Genomic DNA, 17,781 nt, shown 5'->3' on the forward strand with positions numbered 1-17,781 from the left:
CCCTTCTCCCTTGCTCCCAGCAGACAGCATCTCTCCCTCTACCTAACTCTTGGGTTTCTTATAGATGCAGAGGCATCTGTAGGAGAGAGAGACACACAGTCACCACCCATTTCACACACATCCTCCATGACAGATACATACACACGCTCTCTCCTATGTACGCACAACTGTAATTTACTCCCTCTTGCAGAGCTTACCTTAACAGGGCTTCCCTGGTGGCGCAGTGGTTGAGAGTCCGCCTATCGATGCAGGGTATGCGGGTTCGTGCCCGGTCCAGGAGGGTCCCACATGCCGCGGAACTGCTGGGCCCGTGAGCCATGGCCGCTGAGCCTGTGCATCTGGAGCCTGTGCATCTGGAGCCTGTGCTCCGCAACGGGAGAGGCCACAACGGTGAGAGGCCCATGTACCTCAAAAAAAAAAAAATTGAAAAAAAAAAAAAGATTACCCTAACAGTGTTATCTTTTCAGGCAAATGTACCGAGAGGACCTGCCTTCCCTTCCATAACGAGCAACAGCAGCTATTGCCGGTCAAGGCTGTGAGTTCTTTGCCTTTTCCTCATGTTTATCTAGGAGCTGTTTGGTCCACTGAGTCCAATGATGCTGTTTCTTTTCTTTAGTGTGGCATTTAAGCACTGCTTGCTGTCTGCCCTGTGTGTGGTTAGCCAACACCCTCACCATCAATAACTAGCTCTATAACTTGTATAACTCTGCTGGTCACCTAATACTGCCCCCTTCTGCTCCTGGCCTACTGTATTTAAAATAGACTTGGTCCTGGGAGAGAGAGTGAGGAAAAGCTCAAGGTTCAAGAACATATTCCATGCTCCACTTTTATGCCAGTGTGTTGGCACCAGACACCAAGCTGCATTAGTCCTCAGCTCAGTTCCACTGAGGAAACTGCCTGTGGGGTTTCTATAAGGCAGTCTGGCAAATGACCTTGTAATAGTCTACCCACAATCCTCTTGCCAATAATGCTATATGGTTCCGTCTCATTTTTACTTCATTATTATTTTTTTAAGTGTTGGGTGTTCGTTGCTGTGCACGGGCTTTCTCTAGTTGCAGTGAGCGGGGGCTACTCTTCATTGTGGTGCGCAGGCTTCTCATTGCAGTGGCTTCTCTTGTTGCGGAGCACAGGCCCTAGGCACGTAAGCTTCAGTAGTTGTGGCACGTGGACTCAGTAGTCGTGGTTAACGGGCTCTAGAGCGCAGTCTCAGTAGTTGTGGCACACAGGCTTTGTTGCTCCGCGGCACGTGGGATCTTCTCAGACCAAGGCTCGAACCCGTGTCCCCTACATTGGCAGGCGGATTCTTAGCCACTGCTCCACAAGGGAAGCCCTCATTTATACTTCTTGTGCCCCAAGAGCCCAAGAATCAGCCTGCATCAGCCACAAAATATCTGAAGTCCTCTTGATGATTGTTCATACTTGAAAAGCTTCTCAGAGAATCACAAACATAGTCTAATTAACTCCCTGATTCAAAGGAGAGATTTCTGAGAGGAAGTCTTTTTTTTTTTGGCTGTGACTCTCCTGAAGGAGTCTTCCTATTGGGATCAACTGTGAGCAACCCAACGCCTCTAGCAACTGCATGAGGCCTGGTCTACTGATTGTATCGAACCATCTAAAATGGAATCTGGTGACCCTAGGGAGGATCCTGCCAGAAAATGAGTCACGAGATGTCCTTGAACACTTAGTCAGCTTTCTACGCTTCCTTCTTTAAGATCACGATGTTGGTGACGTCTCTGAAATCCTGTGGCATTTCTCAATGGTCCATTCCACAGATATGAAGTATCCTAAGATCTGAGTAGCTCCTCCCACCCCAAACTTGAAAATACTATCAATATCGAGGACAATACCATCCTATTGGAATAGGGACCAGTAACTATGAGGTCACATTTTGTGGTGTGTCTATGCTATATATGCCCTCTCCCATGGTTTTTGTCACTTTGAGAAGAGAATGTGAGAGCTGGGCAGGGAGAGGGCAGGAAAGGGGCATGAGGCAGGCATACTCAGACAAAGAAGAAGAATGGAACTCGGATTCCTCTACAGTTTATTGTTACAGCAGAAGTTGTGGGAGACAGGAGGGCGCCCCCCACACATAACGCACTGTGGTCAGAACCCCAAGGCAGCCCTTCCCACCGCGATGCCAAACCCCAAGCAGCCCTGCCCAGCTTGGCTCCCTCCCCGCCTCCCACTCTAGACACACACTGTCTAGACAGCTACCAAAGTTAGAGCAGCCAATGGCCCCAGCCCCCTTCCTATTGCCCAGCTCCAATCCTTCTGTCACACTTGTTCACTGCCCACCACTTCCCATTCCAGCTTCCATTTCCACACTGAATGTTTCTGTCACATCCTGAGGACCACGAACCCATAAGCAGTTCTCCCGACACACATTCATTTAGGCCCATGCCCTTCAGCAGTCTGAAGGGTTCATGAGAAGCCATATCAGCTTTGGTGAGTGGTGCCCCGGCCCCGAGCCCCCGACTCTTGCAATATGGCAAAAGGAGGCAGAGTCTGGAGGAGACGCCACGGACAACTACAACAACCTCTCATCCCTTAGCTACAGACACCCAGAGTGGGGAGAGGGGATATGTGCCTTCTCTGCCTTAACACCATGATGGAGGGGGGTCATTTAGGGGTCTGGGTCCCTAAGAGATATTAGGACATCTCTCCCAGGAGCTGAGGGGAATCACAGGTTAGAGGTCAAGGTTAGGGTAGCAATCAAAGATCAAGTTCCTCTCCACACACGATCTGCCCCGCTTCCCTTGCTCACTCTGGCCCAGTGCCCTACGCACCTCCCAGGTTAGTGCTGGGGGAGATGAGGGCTGGGTCCTACACCCAGGGCAACAAGGGTCATTCAACAGGAGACCTCCATGGTGTGCCCTGGGGGCCCTGAAGGGAGAGGCCCAGACTCGCTGCTCTGGGACAGGGTGCGAGAACGGGATCGGTTGCCATCCAGGGATGCGGCACTGGTCAGGGAGGCTGTGCGAGACCGGGACAGGCGAGTCATGCATGACGAGGCCACTGTGGAGACAGGAGGAGAAGCAGGCAGTCAGAGAGGAGAGGGGAAGAGAGGCTGGGAACTCAGAGTGGGGTGCCTGGCTGGAGATGAGAGTTATAGATGGGGCCGGGGGTCAATGAGCTTGATTTTGCAGATGGTTGTAAATCCAGGAATAAGCCTAAATGGGTTGCTCCCCTCAGCGCCCCTCCCTCCTCCTGTGCCAACACCCCTTGTCCTCATGACAGCCTCTGACCCACATACTCACTATAGCCCATGCCTTGCAGGAAGTACTTGAAGGCCTCGGTCAGCTTGCCTGGCTATAAAAGTAAAACGAGGAGAGGGAGACAGCGAGGGGAGGTTAGAAGCTGAGCTAGAGCTCACGGCCGTGGCACGTTAGAGATGGGGTGTGTGGCAAAGGCTATCGTTCAGGGCCACTAATAGCCCACCCCACAGATGGCAGGGGTACTCACCTGAGTCAGCTGGGGCTGACCTCCGGAGTCAGCCATCTGTTCAGGAGACAGCCATCCAGAAAAAGTGATACACACATAAATAAAAAGCCACGCCGAGAGGTAGAAGAGGGTCTCTCTTCCCCAGGTTCCCCACTCCAGGCCTTTAGGGTGTTTTTTATTTTTTTTTACTCCACCCACCCACTTGCTCCCATGTAGGACCCTGGAAGCCTAGCAGCTGGATGGAGAGAGGATCTATGGCTCTGGACAGGGGGCCAGGAGTCAGGCTGGGCGTGGAGTACGGTTACTGACCTTGAGGAAAGAAGTCTGGGTGGGGTCCAGTTTTGAGTTGCATTCCACCTGGAGTAAGGAAGAGGCTGAATGAATGAGGCCACACTCCCTGTGGCCCCTCTCAAACAAGGAACCCAGGGACCCAGACCCAGTTTCTTTCTTATCAGCCCCTACCCATCTCCTTCTTACCAGGAATCAAACTCTTATGCCCCAAAGTTGCTCTCCCTGTCCCAAACAGAGCTTGCCTCTTGGCAAGACAGCCCTCTGACTGCCACCCTCCCTCACCCACCCCAAGATTCCCTACTGACCACTGCATCTTCATGGGGTGCTTGGTCTCCTACCACCAGCATCACAGGGCACCTAGAGGCATAGTGTCGAGGAGTCGGCGGTGAGCCCCTGGCACTCCCTCCCCCGTCTTCTCCCAGAAGAGCAGCTGGAAGATGTTGGCTCCAAAGAGGAAACAGCCTTTTGAACCTCACTGACCCCACTAACAGGGTTCAAAGTGGTAAGACCTAGAGGGTCGTGATTTGCTAAATAGGATGGAGCGGGGGGGCAGGTGACAAGAAAATTCCCTGGCAAAAGACTCTCCTTCTAAAGGATGGAAGCACCTAGGGAAGATCCAGGGAGAGAGGCAAAGCTTTATCCCTTAATGTCTTACTTGAGGGTGATATCGCTTCCACGCTCAAAGTTCAGGTCTCGGCGACTAAAGAGGGTGCAAAAGAAGAGTAGGAATTTTAGGCAAGTAGTGCTATCCATCCAGACAGAAGCCAGGTCCCCCGTGAGGAAGTTATCTTCCTCCCCAAAATTAGAGTCAAATATTGGTGATTACAGGTGGGAACTGAAGGAGAAGGTGGCAGACAGGCCTCAAGCATGAGCCCTATGGTCATTTGTGCCCAAGGTCCCTGGTCAGAGGGCAGTGAAGGGGATGAAGGGCACAAAGACACGAGATCATCTAACTTCTGCGAATCCAAAAATCTAAGGAAGTAACAGGAGCAAGGGGACCGGCTCCTCATAATTCTCCCCCCTGGGTCTGTCCTGCAGCTGCCCCAGCTCCCCACCGAATCCTGCCCGCCTTGCACGGCCTACTTCCCAGCCTCCCCTCCCCTTCTCTGTGCCTCCCATGACCCCCGTTACTGCTTCTACATTTCTCTTACATGCCCACTCACTTGTTGTAGCTGTTCCAGTACAGTTCAATGTTCTCCAGGTTGGGGGCATGTGTAATGATATTTCTATACTTCTGTATCAACTCAGAATTTCCAGACAGCTCTTCCTGAAGGAAAGAAGAGGGAGAATAATTAGAGCTGGGAAGGGAAGTCAACAGTTACTGGATGCGAAGAGGCAAGCCCTCTTCCCTCCCCAGATCCTATCCCAAGTAAGGAAGTCACCCCAAGCATTCCAGTCCCTGCTGGTCCCCTCTACTTCTTCCACCTTCCACAACCACTTACCTGGCTGAAAAGATGTCCAAGGATCATCTCCGGAATGGAAGAGGTGAGGCCTGTTAGCTACGTGGAAAGGGCAGGTAAGAAAGCTCAGGACATTAGGTGGAGAAGAGACCTAGGCAAAGTGACATGGCTTCTTTCCTGCTCCATCCTCCCTCCTTGAAGCTCACAGGCCAATCAGTTATGTTGTTAGAGCCTGAATGGACCCATACGGGGGAAGCCCGCCCTAGATCTCAGCGCACAGGCCCCTCCAAACCTTGTGGGCTGCCCAGTCCATCCAGCCCTTGGCATTGGGATCGATGTTGATGAGGACAAGACCCTCGACAGTATCCGGGTGGGTAAGCTGAGGGGCAGTAGAAGGAATGGAAATCAGAGGCATACATGGCCTTACCCCTCCCCGGTGAGCTCCATCCACCCCAGGCTGCACGGGGCCTGTCTCCCCACCCTCTTACGCACATCCTCCCCCTAAGCACACACTAGTAAACAATACTCTGCCTGGGCCTTGGACCTGCCTTTCCCTCGTCTGGGGTTTTTTATTTCTTACAGCATATCGCGACAGGACGTAGGCCCCAGCTCCAACACCGACTCCAATTATTGTGAAGAAACTGTGAAAGGGAAATGTAGGTCTAATGGGTCCTGGTGTCCAAAACTTTGACTCTCCAAACTCCTCACCCTCCTTCCCAAGGCCACGGGCACAAAGGACAGAAAGGGACCTTCCTTTGGGGGATGCTGTAAAAGAAGGTGCCAAGGAGCTAAAAATGGACACTGGTGGTCAGCGTCAGTCCCTGAAGTCTTCCCCCAGCTCCCTCTGGGAGAGTGAGTGTCTTGAAAAGAAACACCTGTTCGCCAACCAACCAGACACTGTTTCTTATGTAGCTGTTTGTCCATCCTCAACTTTCAGGAGCTAGTTCAACTTGTTCTGTTTTAGTTCCTGGTTCCTCTAGAGGAACTGGGAAGAGGGGAACTTGAAGCAAGATGTTAAATAAAAGATACAACTTTAGTGAACAACAGGAAGAATGGGGAGAAAGAGAGCCAAAGGGTGAACGAGAGCTGCCCAGGGCCCTGGTGCCCAGGAAAAGCCAAGCCAGGGACAGAGCCCAGCATCATCAGCACTAAATGCGCAGCAAGGAGGCCTTGCCTGGTTTCTTTCTTTTCCTTCTCCCACTCCCCTCACACACAGGGTGCCGAGGGTACCAGGTGTGTGTCTGGAGGAGGCAGAGGGGGTGGGAGGGAAAGACAGGTCTGTCTGGTTCCTCGGGGATTGTGCCACCCCCTCCTCTTTCTTCTCTAGCTTCCAGATCAGAGAAGCCCCTCCTCAGCCTGAGGCAGGGCCAGGCACACAGCTTCCTTTTCTTCTCCTCTATCCCTTAGGGCTACTCTGCTGACTCAAGTCAGTTTTCCACACCCACCCACTTCCTCTCAACAATCAGATTGGAGCGTGGAGAAGGGAGGGTACTTCTAGTCCACACAGAACTCGCCCAGGAGCCATGGTGGGCACAGGAGCTCTAAGGGCCACCTTGTGCTGGAAAGAGAACTCTGGCTTGGAGGGGTCCCCAGGCCTCTCACTTTAAGTACTGCAGGATGCAAGGGATCATGTCCGCAAGCTGGTCCAGAGATGGGTACTGATATCTGGGGAAGAAAGGAATGTTGAGGAAAATAGCAACCTGCCCTTACGGCCCCCACCTCAAGTATCCTACTCTTCCTCTCCCAGAATTACCACTCGCCCTCCCTTCCTTCTTCCCCGGTCCAATCTTCTCCATGCCTGCCATGTGCCTCACAGTCTGATGAGGAGGGAAGGAGCTAATTCTCACCCCAAAGGGAACACGGGAGCCCCCTCTTCCATTCCAGGGGCATCCACGTGAACCCGCACGAAGTTCTGAATGATTTCCTGCATATCCGCAAATTGAAACAGCGGCTGGAAGCAGGATTTATCTAAAGAGAATCCCCATCGCCCCAACAGTAGAATTAGACAGGGAAAATGTCCCCAAGTCAGAACCCACCCTCTTTCTTTCATGCCACAGTCAGGCTAGGGGAGAACTTTTCCTTGACGTGCCACATGGCTCCCTTCCCATACTGACCCTTCCCCTCACACCGACCAGGGTTTTACCCTTCCCCGCAGCCTCTTCCCAGAAAGAAATGGGAGGGGAAGTGAAGGTCCTTACAGTTGAGCCCCACATCGTGGTAGGTGAGTATCGCTGGGCGTTTGGGTTTGGGGGTGCCATAGACAGTAAAAGTGATGGGGCCATAAGGTGTCTCCACAGAGTGAGTCTGCAGGAAAACAGGTCACACCATCAGGTAGGAGTTAGGCTAAGAGGAAAAGAGGCAGGGGAGGAACCTCCACAAAAGTCAGGGAGTTGAGGGGAGGCGGGGAAAGAGAGGAGACGGGAACCAAAAAATAGAAACAGGATCGGCAAGAATTCAGTTTAGGTAAAAATGACACTGGAAGATGATTTTGAGGGTGGAAAAGAATAATGAAAGATCGGAGAGCATCAGGGAACTCTGAGAAGGGAGGAGAAGGAACGAAAGGGAGAGATGGGGACAGGAAAGGACTGGAATAGAAGGAGAGGAAGCAGAGAGGTGAGAGAGCCAGGTAGCGGCCCTTTCCTTCCTGGGGAGAGGACAGCCCCTCCTCCCACCTGCGGCTGCCCCAAGCTGTTACCTGTCCCTGGTCCAGGAGGATTCGGGCAGCTAACTCAGCCTCCTGGAGAAAGACACACACGGACAGATACACACAGAAACACACAGCCACGCAGAGTCAGATGGAGAGACAGATACAGATAAAGAAAGGTAGGTAAAGAGAACAACAGAGACCAAAGACAGAAAGAGATTGACAAAAAGAGACACGGAGAGGATGAAGGTTAGCGTAGTTACAGGACAGAAGCCTGGACTCTCAATTGTGGTGTATGGGGAGAGAAACGCGGGTAGACGTGGAGAAAGCAGGGGTGTGGTTAGACGGAGATCATGAATTTGGGAAGGTAAGGAGTGAGGGGGATGCCTGAAGGTCTGGAATTCGGCCCTGGGAGTCAGAGGGTCTCTGATAACCTTGGCCACCTCAGGTGTCTGCCCCGGCAACAGCGGCTTCTCCTCCGTGATCTGCACCTCCTGCAGCTCCGCCATGGTGGCCTGGCAGGGTGAGGAAACACGGAGACTGGGGAGGCTGGCTCCATACCCCCGCACCTCCTCGAACAGCTGGCTTCCTCTCTCAGGCCTGGACAATAGGGCGCAGAGGGCCCCAGGAGCTGAGGACTACTCCGGGACACAGAGAGAGCCTTTCCTGCCCCCAACTCCAGATCCAGGCAGCTGGGGAGGAGGGCTTGTGCAGGAGGGCCCAGGACACCACTTCCTTTTAGCCTGGCCATCCCCAACCCCCCTCAACACCCACACCTCCGGACCCCTCTCCCCTGTCCCGGATGGAAATACCTGAGTGGGGCAGCAGTGCAGCTCGGGTGTCCCAGGCTATATTTAGGGGCCACCCCACACTCCTAGTTAGGTAGGTAGGGGGTGACACTCGTGGCTCAGTGACTGGGCACTCTAAAGATACTAAGGGTGGGTAATGAGAGTTCACCATGGACTGTGACCTTCAACTAAAGCCCCAAAGTCAGCAGCGCAAAGGGAAAGGGGCTAAAAATGACCTGAGTAACATGACCAAGAGGGGGAGGGGGAAACAAGAAAAGAAGGACAAGGGACATCTGTGTCCAACTGACTCAGTGCCTCCCTTCCTCTCAAGACTCTTCTTCCTGACTGTGAATAAATTAGCATATATTCAATCTTTGGGACCAGGGCGAGGAGCAGAGCACCTGTGCAGACCAGCACAGTAAAGGGCCAGCAGCCTGGGGGTGGGGTCACTTACTGGGCTCCTATTGGCTGTATGCAGTGGGGTTAAGGGTCAGGGTTCTCACTCCTCCTGGCTCTGGGGTCTGAGAAAACAAGGCAATGAGGTGAATGACATGGGAGACAGACCCTGGGTCTTTTAGGGACAGAAAGCCTAAGCCAAGACCTGGACTACCTGGGTCACCAACCCTTGCCAGGTCACTAACCCTCCCCAATTTGTACCCCCAAGTCCAGTGAACAAGTCTTCCCTAGGCTTCAGCTAGAATCAGTACAGGCTGGAGGGGTCTTCGGAGCAACACAGAGAGCAGGTATCAGTCCAGGCGGGGGGGGGGGGGGGGGGCGGCTGGGAGAGGAGAGAAGGAAGTGCTGATGTGGAGGAAAGAGCATGGCTTGTGTCAGAACCTCTGGATTCTAGTCCGAGGTTCTGCTGCTACCAGTGTGACCTTGGCTCAGCCTGTCACTACTCTTGCCCTCAATTTCTCATTTGCAAACTACAAGTGGGGACTAGGGGATCCCCAAGATTTTTGACAGCTCTCGAGTGAGATGGGGTAGCAGAGCACGGCTGTTTCTCTCCACTATTTAAAAAAAATTTTTTAAGCCTCGTGCCTTCGCTTCTCTCCTCCACCCAGTCTCGATGTGGGTCCGCGAGTGGAGAAGGGGTGAGGCAGCGGAGAGTGAGGGGCGGTCCCACAATCTCTTCCCAGCCTGCCCCGACGACCTGCAAAGGCCGAGCGCCGGCTGGGAAGGGATGAGTAGGACAGAAGGGACTGACTGGGCCCAGCCCCCGGGACCTGTCCCTACGAGTCCCTCCGCTGCGCGTCCGCGTGGGGACTGACGCTCGCGCGGCTGGCGCGGAGCGCCCTGGACCCCGAACACAACCTCGCGCACGCCCCAAACACGCCCTGCAGCCCGCGGAGCCTCCGCCTTTGTGCGCGGCGGCCCAGCGGCCCTCCCAGCGGGCCCCTTCCCGCGAGCCGTCATCTCCGAGGGATCGGGATCAAACCGCCCTCCACCCGCCACCGGCCCCTTCGGCGCCAGCCAGGCCCCGCGGCCCCTCGCCCGCCCTTCCCCCTACCTGCTGCCGCCACGGCCGCTTCCACCTTCACTTGCCTTTGACTCCCCGGCCCGCCCCGGCTCGGGCTCCCCACAGACCCGCCCCCGGCCCGCCCTCGCCCGCCCACGGGCCGCCGGATCCCAGCAGATCCGCCCCAGACCCCTTGTAAACACGCCCCCCTTCCCCCCGCCCCAGGCTGCCTGCCGCTCTGGGAGGGCCTGTGCTGGGGGCCCGAAGGGAGCTCTAAGGAAAGCAAACTGCTGGGTGCTTCCAGGCTCCGGTCCCGGCTACCCGCAACGGGGCGGCTGTGGGGTACGCGGGGATCCCTTAATCCCGCGGGGGATCCCCACGCCCGCCCGCAGCACTGCCCCCGCCCGTGACCTGGCTCTGCCTGTCGCACTCAGGCTCCTTACTTTGCCCCCAGACTCCGAGGTGGGGACGGGTAAAAGGGAGGCGAATCCAGGGCGCTGGCATCCCACGAATTTGACTCCACCCGCCCGGAAACAGAGTACTAGGTTAAGGGAGGATCGCTGCTGAGGAGGCGGGGGTCTCGCCCGCTGGGAGGGGAAGGTGTGCCTGCGCGGACTGGGCGGTGGGGGCTGGAGGTGGGAGCGTCGAGGGCGCAGGAGTTCCAGCTCGGGGGCTCCCAGGGCCCTTGGTACCTCCTCTCTCTCCGCAGTGTCCCGACGCCTTCTCTCCGGCCGCTCCCTGAGGAGTTGGAAAACAAGGCGGGGAGGGGGGGACGGGGAGTGCGGGGGGCTGCTATAAATAGAGGGAGATCGCGGGAGCGGGGGGGGGCGGGGAGAGGATGGCCAACGGGGACTCCCGGGTCAAGGCCCCAAGGGGGGGGCGGAGGAGGGGCCAGGGACCCCCAGGGGTTCTGACTCTTGGGTAAACAGGCGCAGGGGTGGAGTTAACTCTGTGGAGGTGGAGTGGGGGCTTGGGGAGGACGCAGTGTCCTGGGCTGGGACCCAAGAGACCCTGTGGCTTCCGAGCTAACCCCTTCTAGTCTGGCCCAGAGGACGGTGAGGCCAGCTCGGCCCGGCGGAATCGCATCGCCCAGGCGCTGGTTTCTCAGGCACTGCTGCGTCTCTCAGGGCCTGGGTGGGTTTGACGTCCTGGACCCCTCACTCGCCCTGCCCTCCCCCCACTTATATGCACCCTCCCTGTGCCCCTAAGAGGAAATCCACCCAGAAGGTGATCGTTATGTGGCTAAAGGGATTCAAAGTTGTCTTAGACAAAAGGACACCAGACTGAATTTCTCCCCACCTGCACCCTTTCCAGGCCCCCTCCCCCCCTGAGGTCCCCACCCTATCCTCCTTCAGCCTGGCTCCCGAGTTGCCATTTCGGGGGCTGGGCCCCAGGCCAGTTGGGAACAATGGCCAATGGAACTGGAGCTGCCAACTGCAACACCAGCTCAGACTGCCCCCACCAAGACCCCCAAATTGCCTGCCCCCTCCTGCCTGGGAACTGCCCACCACCACCACCCTCACCACTCACGACCCAATCCCATCCAAGGAACATCAATGCCCCTTTCATCCCCACTTGGCAGGGTCTATTGGAAAGGAGGGCCCAAGAGGGAGGAGGTGACCCAGAGTAGAACCGGTCAGGATCAAGCCCAGCTTTCAGCAGCCCCACATCTAAAGGATCTCCCCTAGATCCCCCAATTTGGAGCACCCAAGTTTTCCTCCATTCCTTTCCCCCACTCCCTTCATAACTATTTACCCAGAAACTGGCACAGAAGCTGGGTACCCTGGCTCCTCTCCTAGTCCCCTCTCCCCTCTGGATGTCATATTAACACTCTCCCAGACAAGGAAAAGCCTGCTGGAATTGGGACTGTAGATAAAGATGCATAAGACAGAAGAGAGATTTCTCCAGCCCGACTGCAACTGGGGGAGAAAGAGAGCCTAGGGTGAGAGCTTCTGCCGGCAGCCTCCTCTGATGTGTCTAAAGTAGTGTTACTTGGAGTGGGGGAGGGAAGGACCTGGAGGTTCCAGCATCTAAATTCGTCTCTGGGTCAGGATGACTCAGGGGGAACCTGATAAGGGGCCAACGCAGGGGCGTAGGGCAGACAGGAGTTGGGAAATTTCCACTGGGATCTGTTTGCGTCCTAGGCTTGGGGTCTCAGCCTGCCACAGGCAGTAATGAGGCTGCTTCTGATCTAAGATGGGGTTCCTCCTTGTCAGGGCAGGTCTCAGCCTGGCCCAGTGTCAGTGGCCCAACAAGAATACTTCTGTCTCTAATTTCCTTCTCTTGGGCCAGAAGCAGCTTCAAACTATACCTTCCAGTAAGCCACAGTTTTAAGTACCTGCTCCATACAAGCCACTGTATAGATGGAATTCAAAGAAGTGTGATGTCTAGTCATACCCTCTCTAGAGCATAGGATCCAGTAGTTGAGTGAAGGTATAAAGATAGAAAAAATTAAGAAGTGATGTAAATATAAATTAATATAAATTATAAATATATTTTATATATTTAAAATATATATTTAAATATATTTTATATTTAAAAATATAAATAAAAATATTTAATAATATAAATTACTTAGACAATAAGTCCTATAGCAATAGTTTCCCACCCTTTTCGAGTGGGAGATCAGAGATTTCCATTTCCAAATGAAAGTTTTAGAATCCCCTGATGGGGACAAACCGTGAATTCAGCAATACTTTCAAATAAATTTGTTCAGTCTTCTGATAATCGCAACATCTATGCATCTATGCACCTACATGTGCAAAGCTTATTATTTACTCAACAACCAGTCTTCTGTGTACATACAGATTGCAGAGGTCCTTGCAATAACTCAGAAACCCTTGCTTCAGGAGGCTGCAGCCCACAGGCTAGGAACCATTATCTTAGTATAATTCAGAGGAGGAAAAGGGTTGTTTTCTTTTAAAGCAACCAGTGCTCAAGCTGTTTCATTTTGGGCTTTTTAAATGAATTTATTTTTTACTTATTTACTTTTGGCTGCGTTGGGTCTTTGTTGCTGCGCACGGGCTTTCTCTAGTTGTGGCGAGTGGGGGCTGCTCTTTGTTGCGGTGCACGGGCTTCTCATTGTGGTGGCTTCTCTTGTTGCAGAGCACGGGCTCTAGGCGCGCGGGCTTCGGTAGTTGTGGCTCGCGAGCTCAGTAGTTGTGGCTCATGGGCAGGAGAGCACAGTCTCGGTAGTTGTGGCGCAAGGGCTTAGCTGCTCTGTGGCATGTGGGATTTTCCCAGACCAGGGCTCGAACCTGTGTCCCCTGCAATGGCAAGTGGATTCTTAACCACTGTGCCACCAGGGAAGTCCCAGGAAAAGGGTTTTGTTCCTAGGGTAAACCCTATGAAGAGTACAACAATGGAGTACTTGAGTGGTAAGGAGGGGCATTCTATCCAGGCAGAGAGAGATCATGAAGGAAAGTTTTGGGACAGAAATACACAAGTTATTAGGATGAATTGAATAGTAGCTACTATGTGCAAGGTAATTTCCATCTATTATCCCCTAATACTATATAAAGTAAGTACTATTGTTCTCACTATACAGATGAAGAAATTAAAGCTGAGAGATGTTTAGTGACTTGCCCAAGGCCACTCAGCTAGTAGATGACTTACCTAAGACTGAAATCCCCAGATTCATTCCACTCCAAGGTTATTCCCTCTCCACTAGGCTTCAGGTAGCTTCTGAAGCATATAATGATTAGGCCATTATGGCCCCAGATGAAGAGTAATGTTGATGAAAGGTGGGTGATGTTTGGTAAGGTAGAGTGGAGCCAAGTGTGAAGGTCCTTGAATGACAGGTAAAAAGGTTTGGCATTAAAAAAAAAAAGGTTTGGCATTTCAGAAAGGTTTGAAGATCCATAGAGTGTTCTTGAGTAGGAGCAATGGATAAATAATTGTTCTGTGAAAATTAATCTGATGGGGGGTTTAAAAGAGATGGATTATGGGGTGGATAGGGGTGAAGCATTTGACTTAGGAAAGAGGTCATTTAGAAGCCAGGATAATCAACTAGATATGAGATGACAGGGACTTGAATAAAGTGTGGGAGGAATAGCAATGGAAAGAAAGGAGTGGATTTGTAAGACAAGGGAGATTATAGGAATCGGTGACTGATTAGATGGGAAGGAGAGGAAAGTCACCAACCTAGTTCCTCTCTTTTAGGGGCCCTGAAGTTCGTTCATCTGTATGGTTTCCAGCCAGAGAAAAGGCCAAAGAGAAACCCCTTCTGAAGGAAGAAACAACACATATAGAAAAAACTGAATAAAATTATAGCATTACTTTAAAAGAAAAGTCGGGGGGTGGAATTCCCTGGCGGTCCAGTGGTTACTCAGTGCCTTCACTGCCGGGGCCAGGTTCAATTCCTGGTCGGGGAACTAAGTTCCCACAAGCCATGCGACGCAGCCCAAAACAAACAAACAAAAAAGGAACATCCTTGACCTGCACAGAAAATTATCTAGAGTCTGAGGCTCAACCTCACCCTGACCCACCCAGATGTGTGACCCTCCAAGGCCCGTGCTCTTTCCACGTGGGGCCCAAGTTTGGAAGCCACTTAAGCTCCTATTACACCTGGTCTGCCAAACCCAGCGAGATTCTCCATGTTGGTCACGAACCTGGGCCTGGAGACTAGAAAACAGGACAATGTTGGACTGATGTCAACCTGTTTCCATTAACTCCTTCCCTGAGCTCTCCTCAGCTTTTGTTGAGGGACAGAGCATAAGGCAATTTGATCAAGACCCAGAGGACTGGGTCAAGCGGGGCTGAAACCATGAGGGAAGCTTGATCACCTGCAGAGATCAGGAGGTTGGCAACATGCTCAATGCAGCATGCAAGGTAGGAACCTAAGAACCCCACCCCCAAAGATTAGGGCTGTAGCAAGGGCTGAAAATTATGTCACAGAAACACTGCTGAGGTCATAGAACTTCCCTCTTCTCCCCAGTCTTCCCACTGCCACATAGTCTCCCCAGCCAGCCGGCTCTCACAGATCTGCACACACTTACTTACAAAGGCTGGGAAGGGTCAGACACCATCTGGGTACTCTCAGGTACACAGAAGTGATGGGGCAGTGGGTGGTGGTGGTGATTATTCAGTATGTAGGATCCACACTAGTATCGCTTGTACTGGGAACAGTAGGTCAGATGGGAATCAGAGGGAAGGGGGGAGGGAGGGAGAGGGAAAAGGGGGTTTGTTCCTGTTGCTGATTCTGATTTTACTTTTTTGTTTTTATAGGATTTACTCTTTTTTTTCCTTAATTAATTAATTAATTTAGGGCTGTGTTGGGTCTTCGTTTCTGTGCGAGGGCTTTCTCAGGTTGTGGCAAGTGGGGGCCACTCTTCATCGCGGTTTGCGGGCCTCTCACTGTCGTGGCCTCTCTTGTTGCGGAGCACAGGCTCCAGATGCGCAGGCTCAGTAGTTGAGGCTCACGGGCCTAGTTGCTCCGTGGCATGTGGGATCTTCCCAGACCAGGGCTTGAACCCGTGTCCCCTGCATTAGCAGGCAGATTCTCAACCACTGTGCCACCAGGGAAGTCCCTGATTTTACTTGAACCTTCATCATTATTACTCCTCAATCCTCCCTTCCCCTCCTCCCTCACCCCCGAGTCTCCCCCCATACTGTTCTCCCCCACCTCCAGTTGACCATGGCATCAGAAGCAGAAAGAACATTCCAGCGGTTTGCTGTCTTTGGAGGATCGTCAAGCAGTGGCACTGAAATGAACAACAAGAACTTCTCCAAGCTGTGCAAAGACTGTGGCATCATGGATGACAAGAAGGTCACCTCCACTGACGTGGACATCGTGTTCAGCAAAGTCAAGTAAGGGACCAGAGACGGGAGCGGGGGGTGGTGAGTAGAACTAACGAGGTGGTGGGATGCGGGAGGGCTTCTGGCACTGTGCTAGCCCCTGTCCTCAAGGCACTCAGTGTGTAGAGGCCCTGTCTGAGTAAGGGGAGGGTTGGACCTTGGAAGGTGATGAGTTCATGTTCCTGAGTTCCTGAATTTCTGTCTGACTGATCAGGGCCAAGAATGCCCGAACCATCACTTTCCAACAGTTCCAGGAAGCAATGAAAGAACTGGGCCAGAAGCAGTTCAAGGGGAAAAGCCCGGATGAAGCCCTGGAGAACATTTATAAACTCATGGAGGGCAAGGAGCCAGCTACCACCGGTGTTACTGTGAGTGAGTCTTCATTCCTGACCCCTGACCCTACTTCCCTGAGTCCCTGCTGCTCCTGTGTCCCTTCCTCCATGCCGATGTCCCTAACCCCTGCCAACAGCAGCACTGCAGGGAGATAGGGCAGAAGGCCTCTGGGCACTGTTGGTATTGAAACAGGCTTTAGAGATCATCGAGTCATTTCAGAGGTGAGGAAACTGTGAGAGGAAATGACTTACCCAAGGTCCACAGCTATTTTAATAGTAAAACTTAGACTCATTCCCAAGCGTCCAGGATCTGGGCCAGGCAACTAGGGCCTGGCGGCTTTGGGGGGACACTGAGTGCAGACGACTTGGTACCTGATCCCCACTCCTCTTCTCGCTCTTATGTAAGGTGAAATATCTGACTTCCTCCCTGTCACCCGCCCTCTGCTCCCTACTTGTCCCCTCTCTACTAAAAGCTCTTCCTATTCTAGGTTTCAAATAGGGCCTTCCCAACAGGACAGACTTTGTGTTTTAGGTCTGGGGTTGAAGTCCTCTGGCTGTAGCCTAGTCAAACTAGCTCCTCTGGAAGCAGAAAAATCCACACACACACACACACCTCCCCCCACTTATTCCCATAAACCAGATTTCTTCCTCGCAAGTGGATGGTTCTTATTATAGTTCCTGCCTCCAGCTGCACCTGGGCCCTAAGCAAACAGCACCATGCCAAGGGTTGAACAAGAGCTCTGAGAACTAGTCGAACTGCTAGAAGTTCATCTCTAGAGAAGGGGCGTGACAGTGGAGGGGAAGGGAGAGGGCTCAGACGCCTCATCCTCTGGCTTGCAGAAAGCAGTGACGGTGGGAGGGGTGAGCCACCTGACGGACACCAGCAAGTACACGGGCACCCACAAGGAGCGCTTTGACCAGAGCGGCAAGGGCAAAGGCATCGCGGGACGGGAGGACGTGACTGACAACTCAGGCTACGTGAGTGGCTACAAGGGTGCTGGCACCTATGATAAGAAGGGCAGCAACTAGGGAGTAGCGTCATCTTAGCCTGCCGGCCCTCGACCCTGCATCTTTAACACCGGGAAGCTTGGGGGACAATAAACATCTGTGTGTGCAGCAGCTCATGGGCTCTGTTTTCCACCAGGGTGAGGGAAGAGGGGCCCCTTGGTGCAGAGACAGAGAGAGGAGCTGAGAAACCCAAGGATGGGGGTTCTCAGCACCACACCCTTTACTCTACTTGGCCTCCCCGCCATTAGGTAGCATCCCCTTCAAAAGCAGCTTCTAAGAACACGGCTGAGGAATATATTTGGAGATAAGAGAGAAGCTAGATGTGGAGGCAAAAGTATTTGCTACTTGTGTTCACATAATACTGATATCCATCCCCTTCGACCTGCCAAAGGGGAGTAGAAATTCCTGATTGGAGCTAGTAGGACCCAGGTATTAGCAACTAGACCCTTCCCGGTCCCTCCACCTTCCTAATCTGTTGCAATCCATGTTTTGTTTGGGGAGAAATAGAAACCAGAGAGGGTGGGCCAAAGATCTACTTAGCCTAACTCCTGTTATGAGTTTATTCTAGAGCTGATGGGGAGGGAGAATCCATTTTCAACACCCAGCCTGGAAGTGAGTTTTA

The 17,781-nt window shown here is 53.0% G+C and overlaps 2 protein-coding genes and 1 long non-coding RNA gene across 14 annotated transcripts; 1 reads left to right on the forward strand and 2 right to left on the reverse strand.

The window, feature by feature from the left end:
* Positions 1-2,024: 2,024 nt before the first annotated feature.
* Positions 2,025-10,837, reverse strand: NDRG2 (NDRG family member 2). Of its 10 annotated transcripts, none has more exons than XM_033435927.2 (17): positions 10,716-10,837; positions 9,019-9,085; positions 8,211-8,291; positions 7,828-7,869; positions 7,331-7,436; positions 6,980-7,100; positions 6,735-6,797; positions 5,713-5,773; positions 5,425-5,511; positions 5,175-5,231; positions 4,896-4,999; positions 4,388-4,432; positions 4,038-4,089; positions 3,751-3,798; positions 3,463-3,498; positions 3,258-3,309; positions 2,025-3,015 (listed from the first exon to the last, which is right to left on the reverse strand). In XM_033435927.2, exons 3-17 carry the CDS (start codon positions 8,283-8,285, stop codon positions 2,849-2,851), a joined length of 1,116 nt encoding a protein of 371 aa, XP_033291818.1. In that variant the 5' UTR covers positions 8,286-8,291; positions 9,019-9,085; positions 10,716-10,837; the 3' UTR covers positions 2,025-2,848. The 10 variants fall into 10 exon arrangements, with proteins under 10 accessions (XP_033291818.1, XP_049561448.1, XP_004274123.1 ...); XM_049705491.1 differs by lacking the exon at positions 10,716-10,837 and adding an exon at positions 10,467-10,491; XM_004274075.4 differs by lacking the exon at positions 10,716-10,837 and adding an exon at positions 10,075-10,157.
* Positions 10,838-13,230: 2,393 nt separating this feature from the next.
* LOC125963409 (uncharacterized) lies at positions 13,231-14,717 on the reverse strand. 2 transcript variants are annotated; one of them, XR_007475357.1, is made up of 3 exons: positions 14,634-14,717; positions 14,167-14,248; positions 13,231-13,289 (listed from the first exon to the last, which is right to left on the reverse strand). It is a non-coding gene; the product is annotated as an uncharacterized LOC125963409 (long non-coding RNA). The 2 variants fall into 2 exon arrangements; XR_007475358.1 differs by lacking the exon at positions 13,231-13,289 and adding an exon at positions 13,638-13,707.
* A 212-nt stretch (positions 14,718-14,929) lies between these two features.
* Positions 14,930-17,270, forward strand: TPPP2 (tubulin polymerization promoting protein family member 2). 2 transcript variants are annotated; one of them, XM_049705504.1, is made up of 4 exons: positions 14,930-15,064; positions 15,653-15,831; positions 16,034-16,187; positions 16,992-17,270. In XM_049705504.1, the coding sequence occupies exons 2-4, from the start codon at positions 15,659-15,661 to the stop codon at positions 17,178-17,180; spliced, it is 516 nt and encodes a 171-aa protein (XP_049561461.1). In that variant the 5' UTR covers positions 14,930-15,064; positions 15,653-15,658; the 3' UTR covers positions 17,181-17,270. The 2 variants fall into 2 exon arrangements, with proteins under 2 accessions (XP_049561461.1, XP_049561462.1); XM_049705505.1 differs by having other exon boundaries at positions 14,968-15,064; positions 15,621-15,831.
* The last annotated feature ends 511 nt before the right edge of the window (positions 17,271-17,781 follow it).

The sequence above is a fragment of the Orcinus orca genome, chromosome 2 (genome assembly GCF_937001465.1).
Source record: "Orcinus orca chromosome 2, mOrcOrc1.1, whole genome shotgun sequence".
NCBI classification, from domain to species: Eukaryota; Metazoa; Chordata; class Mammalia; order Artiodactyla; family Delphinidae; genus Orcinus; species Orcinus orca.

Coding starts and splice junctions, on each gene's coding strand:
- NDRG2 (XM_033435927.2), bottom strand. CDS start 8,285: ATGGCGGAGCTGCAGGAGGTGCAGATCACGGAGGAGAAGCCGCTGTTG. Junction 5,774..6,734: donor TGCATCCTGCAGTACTTAAA/GTGAGAGGCCTG, acceptor TCCCTTTCACAG/TTTCTTCACAATAATTGGAG. Junction 3,499..3,750: donor CCCAGACTTCTTTCCTCAAG/GTCAGTAACCGT, acceptor TCTCCTGAACAG/ATGGCTGACTCCGGAGGTCA.
- TPPP2 (XM_049705504.1), top strand. CDS start 15,659: ATGGCATCAGAAGCAGAAAGAACATTCCAGCGGTTTGCTGTCTTTGGA. Junction 15,832..16,033: donor ATCGTGTTCAGCAAAGTCAA/GTAAGGGACCAG, acceptor CTGACTGATCAG/GGCCAAGAATGCCCGAACCA. Junction 16,188..16,991: donor CAGCTACCACCGGTGTTACT/GTGAGTGAGTCT, acceptor TCTGGCTTGCAG/AAAGCAGTGACGGTGGGAGG.